Raw genomic sequence first — 9,421 nt, 5'->3', positions numbered from 1 at the left:
GCACAGGCAATGCACGCAAGTAGCCTATGCTCGTACGGGCCATGGTCACATACCCTCGGCTTGGAATGATCATTTACTGACACAAAGGATGGATAGAGGAGCAATCGTCATACAATCATTGAGAAGAGCTTCGCATCCGAGGTCGATGCCTCTACGTGAATCTTCCATACTCTCTTCAGCCAAAGCCAAGGCCTCGACACAACTCGCCAACCGAGTAGGGGGCAAGTGTTGTAGGGATGGCTGACTTGTGGATCTTGACATGTGGCGTCTGCCGAATGCATCCTGGCCATCCATCATCAATTACTGCCAACCGCCGCCTAATCTCAATTGCACATCTTTTAAGGCAACTCCGGCTATAAAAGGGGTTCGCACATTGAGGTAACCACACAAACTTAAGGTCTAAGCTTTCTCTCTTGTTGGTTTGACCCTTACAGCTCTTGGCTAACTTGACTGTCATAGTCTACGCCCCTGGGGTAACTCTCGGGGCCTCTAACATCTTCTTTCTCTTAGCAGGTTGGACCCATTGGCCTCAGGCACTTGAAATTACGTTGTTGCCCTCAGTTGCGTATTTGGCAAGAACAAGTGTTATTATAAAAACCACTGGTAGTTTAGCTTGTAATGAATTTTAGTATTGCTAAGTTATGTTTTTAATTAACATAATAATAAGATACTAACATATTATTTATTAAATAATAATAAATTAATTCTAAAATAATAAACAAAAGTAGTAGAATATTAATAAGCTAATAAGAAAATAATAAATTATCAATAAAATACAATAATAAAAATATTACTAAAGTAGAATGATATAATGACATATTAATAAAACATGCATAAATATTATTTTTTAATTATTAGATACCAATAAAATAATAGTAACAAAGTAATTATAAAAGTGAAAATAATATTTATGAAATAACAATAGTAAAGTAGAAATAAAATATTAATATAATATAATGAATGTAATAATAAAATACTAACATATTAGTTATTTAATAATAATAAATTGTTTTTAAAATAATAATCAAGAATAATGGAAATTAATAAATCAATAAGAAAATAGCAGTAAAATATAATAAAATAATAAATTATTAATACAAAATAATAATAAAAATATTATTAATATAATAATATAATAATTATATATTAATAAAATATTCACAAATTAATAATAAATAATTATAAATACTAATAACAAAGTACTAATGACATAATAATTATATATTCATAAAATATTATTAAAATAATAAATAAACTAATTTAAAATTGATAAATTTCAGTCGATTCTAATTCGAGCTCCCAATGAACCAAACAACAACAATGGGAATCCAATTCGGGTTACTGATTGAACAGAAGAATAGTGGATACAATTCCAATTCTGATATTGTTCTGCCCACGAGCCAAGCTGACCCTTATTTTTTCGCTGGATGTTTGTAATTATTAGTGCGTATTTGAGCTTGGCGACGTGTATACTGTTTGGGTGCAGCAGCATACGCTAGGTGGAGGGATAGCGAAAGCGAACTCATCAGACACCTGGTTATAAAGATCAACCCCATTTTTTCTTCTCCATGATTTTTTTTGCTTTCCGGACACACGTTTCTTCCAACCGTCCGGCTATTTAGGTTTATCGCGCGTTGGGTTTCCTCACGTATCGGACTGGTCGAAGAAAAATTTCTTTCCACTGCAGTTCTTCGCTGTCGATCACCGATCCGGACAACGATCGTAAGAGAAGCTCGGTTCGTTTGCAGCACATGAGGATCGTTTTGGTCCGTCACCATGTTTGAGGCGCACGTAAGGATCCTTGTTTCCATTGTTCTTTATATAACGATGAACATCTTGATCCAATTAATTCTCAATTTAGTTATAGAGGCCTTAAGCATTGCTTGCTTGGATTGCTTTGGGCTCTAAATCTATTTGAGTTGCCAATTGAATGCTTAGCTAAATATATTTTGGGTTCTGATGTAATGCTGTGATTCTGGTTTGGGAGAGTTAAGAGAGTTTATCTCTCCCTCCTTAATTCTTGTATCTCTTTGGTTTAAATTTAATTAATTCATCCAGTTATAATAATAAAGAAAAGAATGCTTAACTAAGGTTTTTCCCCATTAGCAACTAAACTAACTCTGCTCCTTTTGAATTTATGGTCAACCACCTGTGCTTTATTCAAACTCACCTAATTATCTTTGTCATTTGTCCCTCACTACCCAGTGAAACCCTTTTATTTAGTCTTGCATGGATGTGTGTTTATGTTGGAGTCAGACACTCCAGATTCTTAAGAACACTCCTATGTAATAATTCCTTTTAATTTCCTAGCTTATTTGACACAAATGAGCAAAGGGGGGGGGGTGGTACTCTTTGCTCTCCATTGTTGTATAATTGATTGTATATTATGTTTATAACGACTGAATAACTTCATGGTTACTTATCAAAAAAAGTGTTTATACAATAGACATAAGTTTTTAGTACTTGTTTTGGGTTGTTTTTCTGCAAGCTGAACTAATTCCATTTTTGGAATTTTGGTAATGAAGCTATGGAAGTTGCTCACATTTTCTTTATTTGCATTTCATTAATTGATAGAGAACTATATGGTTTGTAGGCTTTGCACCTGCTTCGACAATATCTTGGTGAATATGTTCATGGGCTCTCAGCAGAGGCTCTAAGAATCAGTGTGTGGAAAGGTTTGTATCTGAAGTATTACATTTACTGAACTTCTTGAACCTCTATGACATTATGCTGCGAAAATCCTAAACATTGTTAGTACCTTATTAACTTGTCTTTGAGTGTAGTTCAGCTTCTGTGCAATCTAAGTGATGAACCATTTTTATTGTCCCGTACATTTTCATATCCTCAACTATACTGAATGCTTCAGGTTTAATATCTTCTATTTATCTTACCTTTGCTCTTTCTGTGTTTCTTTTCTCATGAAAATGTTAGTATATGGTATTTGATGTGTATGGCATTGTGTTGTGTCGGGAATGAATCTGTTTTTATTGTTTAAGCTCAGAACTTGGAAATGAACTTTTGTATTTCAAGTATTATATAAAGGAATAGATTTCCCCAATTCACAAGCTTTGCATTTTAACTCTCTTCCCCTGAAAAACAAATTCAATTAGAAGCCTTTTGAAGAAGTGGTTAGCCTATTCAGTCCCAGTTTCATGAGGCAGCCTAAAAAGATGTGGCTTCTATTCAGTCCCAGTTCCCCCATTAGAAGCCTTGGGGAGAAGTGGCAAAGTCTTCAATTGTGAAATACATGGTTATTTTGTTTTTGGAATGCAAACCCCCTCGCATAAAAGAATAAAACTGAACTTTGATGTAAGCTCGTTGGATGGCCCTGTAACTTTAGGATTTGAGGGAGTGTTTACAAATGAAGATGGTGTGATTGTAGTAGTGCGCACATGACTGGTAATGCTTCTGATGCTATAGGTTTTAAAATGGCCCAAATCTATTAGTTGTTATTTTTTTCTCCCATAAGTGGTGGTAAAATGTTCCATTGTTCTAATATTGTTAACTAGTAATTTTTACTTGGAGTTATTTCACAACTTGATTATTTGGCTGTTTTCATGTGGAGTATTGTACCCTGACTTGTAGTTACATTGCTCAAAAAATGTCTAGCTAATTTTTGTTTTCCTTTCCATGAAGGTGATGTTGTACTTAGAGACTTGACGTTAAAAGCAGAGGCACTAAATTCACTAAGACTCCCTGTTACCGTCAAAGCTGGCTTTGTTGGTACCATTACATTAAAGGTAACTTTATTAGCATTTTGTGAATAAGTGGTTCTCAGTTTGGAGTATTACCTACTTGCTCATAAATTTTCTCCTTTCTCAAGTTGCCAATTTCCCATGGAGTATTACCACTAGATTCTCTCCTTTTTCAAGTTGCCAATTTCTTGTCTCAAACATGAGAGTTTGATGAAAAATACTGTGGGAACCTCAAAATTAAGGAAGAAGCAGAAGAAAACTATGGTTTGGTGGATGGAAAAGGAGGGCCAATGGACAATCAAGAGAGGTTGTGAGGTTTTGTTGAGGAGGTAGAAGACTCTGAAGGATTTGGAGAGCAGATGGCGGTCCAGACATTTAAAAGAATGTGGTCCTCAAATTAGAAAGGATTATTGATAAGCCTAAAGATTCAAATGATGGAGAACAGTTGCCTAATGCAGTGAGAAGGTTTAAGAATAGGAAGCATCATTGAACAGTTCAAGTATCAGAGGCTTTTTTCAGGTTGAAGATGGGTCTCCTAAGGGTCCCATGTATTTTATTATTGGCATGGAACATTATCATTGGTTCCACAGCCCGCTGAATAGCCATCGTGTTCAGCTAATCCTTGCTCCCAGTATATAGGCTTGACTAGAATTCAAATAGTATGAAGCTCAATAAATGAAACTTGTCAGCCTAGTTGAGCTTATTTATGTTTTAATTTTTTATGAATAATCATCCAGGTTTTTCTTTATGAATAATAAGAAGTAGGGTAATGTAATAAAATAATTAATTATTAATTTTCTATATTTTTGTATATTGAAGTATGAAATATTGATTGATGTGTGTATCAAACTGTTCAATTTATGTATTGAACTTATGTATCTTTTATGTATTAAATGGAAATGCATGCAATGAACCAAAACTCCTAAGTATTGATGATTATGTAATTTTATGAATTAAATTGAAATATATGTTTTTGAAGGATATCAACAGTTTTTTTTTTTTTTGGTTTTTAAATGTTAAAGCAATTGCAAGTATTAAGTTTGAATTCAAGTAGGCTTGGATATCTCAAGCCAAATCGAGCTTAAACATATTTTGTTTGAGAGAAAAATCGAGCTTAAACATAAGAACTTTTGAGTCGAGCCAAATTTGAGCTAGTATTTCTAGTTTGAATCAAGCTCAAGCACAAACTAGAGCCCTATGCTTTTCTGCCCAACAGAGATAAAAAAGGGGGGGGGGTGGTAAAAATGTATTTTTGCATCTGGGAAATGAAGAGCTCTTTAGTGAAAAGGAACACATGGTGGGAGTCTCCAAACAGGGAGGCATTTCCGAAAAATTGTTTAGTTCCTTGATTAGGGACTTGGAGAAAACAAACAGAGGGGCCCATGCCTCAAGGATAGAACGGTTTGATATTAAGAGGCATGGGGCCAACGACTTAGTTGGAGGTGTTCTTGGAATTTGAGGGGGGAGAGTCGACAAAAGAGTTTTCAAGAAAGGGGCAGGCTTTAGGTCTCCTCGGAACGCCTCAAATACCAGTTTGCAAATAGCTGCGCTTCTGATGTTCAAACTCTTGGACCACACCATCTCAATCGTGAAGTTCCTTTGAGTTCTAAGAAGCATTCTCAAGGCGGTCTTGACAAAGATCTGTTTGTTGCTCAGGCGCTCAGTCCAGGGGTTGAGAAGGTAGAGCTGAAACCTATTTCTTCGAGGCTTGAGTTAAGCTAGGAGTTTAGGGGCTTGGTTTCTAGTTTACAGGGAGGAAGCTCAGAGAAGGATCTGGGATCAGGAGCTAGGGCAGAGGAGGTGGAAGGGAATTTCAAGGTTTGGAAGGAGGGAGGGGACAAGGAAGAAGAGGACGGTCTTTCAGAAGTTGAGGGCAAGCAGTCTCTGACTTAGGGAGTACAAGTCAAGTTGAGGGCCATAGGACCGACACTGGTTACCAGGTCTTGGAAGTATTTGTTGGTTGGTTGGGAGTTGACTTGGGTCGCAGGAGAAAAGAGTCAAGTGCAATAGTCAAGGGTGAAGCTTCAGAAGGCCCAAGGAAGACCAGATCTTCAAGCAATCTCAATGTAGTGCATATCACAAAGGTTTTCTCAAGGGCCTGGTGGGAGCCGGACCAACAAGTAAGTATAAAAAGATATATGAAAGAAGAGGGATTAAACTATGACCTTCCAGTCAGGAGAAATCTTCCCTGGCTTATTCATTCTCATCTAATGGGGTCAGAAATAAGCCTCGTCTGGATGGTTCTAACCAGGAGAAGCTGTTCAATCCTGATTTGTTAGACAAAACTGTGAGGTATGAGTCTAATTCGAGTGAGGTTTCTCCTAAGGTTGTTCAGGAGGATAAGGAGATAAAGAAAGGTTGTGTGGATTTGAAGACTCTAGTAGACAGAGAGGTGGAAGTTGGTAAATCCCTGGGCTTGTTCTTCTTGAGGGGGAGAATGTTGTAAGGAAAGCCTTGGAAGCTTATGAGAGAAAAAGGAGAGAAGAAAACATGAGTAAGGTCTCTGAAGAGCTAGGGGGAGGAACTTGGGGTGAGGAGGGAGGAACTTTGGAAAATTGTGCCACTTCAGTCCATGCCCTTAATATATCAGTCACTGAAAAGCTTTGGAAAAGATCAAGTATATTTTTTTTTCCAGTGTGCAATGCAGTGAGCACAAGCCTTCTTTTTTGTTTTTTTCTGGCCTGTTTGTACATCTCTTATTACATCCCTCCCCCCTTTTTTGAAAAATAAGTTATCTTTCTCTTCAAAAAAAGAAATCAGCAAAAGGTATGCATATGTTGAATCCATCTCTAATGCTTGTTGCTTGGCTGAGATATGTATGCTCATCTATTGAATTGATTCTTGAAGCTGTTACAATTGTTATTTACTTGGATGCACCGAATATTGCTAATATGTTTTTGTGTTACCATGAGAATTGGTTTCTTATACTATTATTTAGGGATTTTCATTGTTGGCACCACACAGAACAGAATGGTGAAACAAGATTCCTGTACCCAACCCCATATAATTGGGATAAGGCTTAGGTGATGATGATATGGGGATTTTCATTCTTGCAAATTTATTTGTCATTGAATGTTATACTCTGTAGAGCTCACTTGGCACTATATGTATTCACAGATTTGATATTACTCAATTTGGCTTCTTTCATGAGTTTTTGGGTTCTTTATAACTTTGGGAAGATCAAGGTTAAGATTTTGAACTTTTAACTGTAGGTTCCCTGGAAAAGTCTAGGCAAAGAACCTGTTATTGTTCTTATAGATCGTGTCTTTGTTCTTGCTTGTCCTGTTCCTGATGGCTGGACTCTCAAGGTAGGGAGTGAATGTAATAATTTGTGTGCTTAAGATTTTACATTTATTATTTTCTAAGTGATATTGCATTTTTTGATCTTTTAACTTATCTGATTATAAATTTCTGTAGGCAGAAGACAGGGAAAAGCTTTTTGAAGCCAAACTTAAACAGATTGAGGTGCAGTTTATTTATTTATATATCAATGTTGGGCTGAATTTGTAGGTCTCATCATTTGTGGGAACTGAGTTATTTTTTCACTTAAAAAGTATGGACTTGTGCAATCATGCATTTCACTTTTCATCTGCTTCATAACTTTCATGTTTGTTATATGACTTCATATTTGCTGGAGGAAAATGTGTTGTTAGAGCCTGGTGTTTGACTTTGAGAATAGTAAAGAAATAGAGAAAGACAAGAAAGAACAAGGAGCATTGGCTGCAAGAGGGAGCACCTCATTCCACTGGATTAGAAGCTCTGCCAACTGACTCAGTTGTCAGGGGAGGTTTTATGAGGAGTAATTTGTTTTTGTATCTTAGGTGGATGATCTGGTTATCTGCCTGGAGTTTTGTTGTTTTTTCTTCTTTTTCTGATATCAGATATACTAATAAATTTCTTGATTGCTTGACTGCTACCAATAAAAAAGCTTCTATAATTGAGATTTGGTTCCAACTTATGCTCTAAGGGTTTTTTGTTGAGATCGAAGGTATTACCAAGTATTACCTAGATTGATGACTAGTTGACTTAAGTCATCTGGGTTTTCATAAGAAAATAGATTAGGGTTGACTTAAGTCATCTGGGTTTTCAGAAAAGGGGCAAACTCTAATGGTCATAACAATATAGTGTGTGCCCCAAAAAGAGCGAACATTCAAAATTATTTTTCCAGCAATGTTTCTACCTGATTGGTGTAAATTCTGGGATTACATTGAAATTTCAAGATTTTTTTAATTGGTAACTGTTGAATTCTATTTGATGGTAATGAAAACTAGTTTATATACAATATACTTCCCATTTTTATGCTGGAATCTGCCATGTGCCATCTAACTCATACCTTTATCTAATTACATGTCATGCTCCAATAAATGCATAGAAGAGCATACATAAGAAGTCCAAAGCTACATATTTCATAAAAGATCATTTGGTTTCTTTCTTCCCAGATATTCTACACCAAAGCTACTCTTATTGTCCTCCACAAAATCAATCCTCTTTTCTTTTTTCCTGTTGCGTCAAGAAGATGGAATAAGCTTACCATATTTTGTAGGGTATCATTTGTAACCAAAGAGAGAACAGAATCCCAATTACAAGACACAAAAGAACATGAGATTAATAAATGAGGAAGGGTCTCACCCTTTTTTTGTAGCATGTCAAAGGCGTTTATCTTCCCAATAAAGACCTTGTACTTTGGGAGGGATAGACTTACACCAAATTTCCTTCTTTAGGAAGTTTACCTCTGAGGAGTCCCTTAGCGGAAGGAAACCAAATCCTACCATCAGAGGAGTTTTGATCCAAAAGACATTCTCCAACTTTGATTGTAGGAGAACAGGGGAATCACATTCATTATCCCTCTAACCCCTCCAGTTTAGCTTGAAAGTCCTCACCCAATGAGCAACTCTAGCTATAGCAGTCTCCAAGATTACTTCATTGTTTCTTTCTTTATCTCCAAGATTCTTAAGTTTCTTTCCTCCCAAACAGTCCACACTATTGCTGCTCTAGCACACTTCCACAAAATTCTGACTTTTTTGTGCATCTCAGGAAGGAGGGCTAAAGAGACTTTCCAAACTACCAGGAGGGATCCACTTGCAACCAAAGAGAGCAGAACCATTCCCAAATACAACAAGCAAAAGGGCAGGAAATAAAGAGATGGAAAGTTCCAACCCTCCCTTCATAAATCCCAGAGGGACTGGGATTCCACACCCGTCCATCTTTCCCAGACTCATTAAAAACTTAGTTATCCAAGATATTCACAAGGTTAGACACAGAAGGGATTTCAAACTTTCAGTTTTCTCATAAACCCCAAGTTCCAATCCTCCCTAGGGGAAGAAGAAGACCCAAAGAAATCAGGCACATGGTTTTCTTTAAGGCTTGAAAGAGCATACAAAGAAGGGAACATCACTTTCAAGGGAAGATCCCCAATTCACACATCTTCCTAGAATTTGATCCTATTACTAGTGGCCAAGTCATACCTGATGTGCTCAAGGAATTGAGGAAGAATACCATGCAATGCTTTCAATGGTGTTGCTTGGTTAGCTCTTTGCAGAATACCGACACCCCAACCATTCCTAGAAAGCCCATGAATACTTGACATCACTTTTTGCCACAATCTATCATTCTCCAAGGGGAAAAAGCACCACAACCACTTAAAAAGAGCAAGGTTTTCTTCCTAATATTTGCTAGACCCAACCCACCCTCTTCCTTCCTTTTGACCACCTTCTCCCACCTAACCA

General features: G+C 36.7%; 1 protein-coding gene across 4 annotated transcripts in view; it reads left to right on the top strand.

The window, feature by feature from the left end:
- Positions 1-1,442: 1,442 nt before the first annotated feature.
- LOC104604129 (uncharacterized) overlaps positions 1,443-9,421 on the top strand; it is a 195,640-nt gene continuing 187,661 nt past the window's right edge. For all 4 annotated transcript variants that reach the window (XM_010268361.3, XM_010268362.3, XM_088899453.1 and 1 more), the window contains exons 1-5: positions 1,443-1,791; positions 2,594-2,675; positions 3,637-3,740; positions 6,908-7,003; positions 7,113-7,160. In XM_010268361.3, the coding sequence (XP_010266663.1) occupies positions 1,777-1,791; positions 2,594-2,675; positions 3,637-3,740; positions 6,908-7,003; positions 7,113-7,160 (345 nt within the window). In that variant the 5' untranslated portion in view covers positions 1,443-1,776. The remainder of the gene's footprint in view (positions 1,792-2,593; positions 2,676-3,636; positions 3,741-6,907; positions 7,004-7,112; positions 7,161-9,421) is intronic.

This window comes from Nelumbo nucifera, chromosome 2, assembly GCF_055504915.1.
Source record: "Nelumbo nucifera cultivar China Antique chromosome 2, China Antique-T2T, whole genome shotgun sequence".
In the NCBI taxonomy this organism is placed as follows: domain Eukaryota; kingdom Viridiplantae; phylum Streptophyta; class Magnoliopsida; order Proteales; family Nelumbonaceae; genus Nelumbo; species Nelumbo nucifera.
Note: the sequence above shows the minus strand (reverse complement) of the source record. Positions and strands in the feature narration are given on the sequence as shown.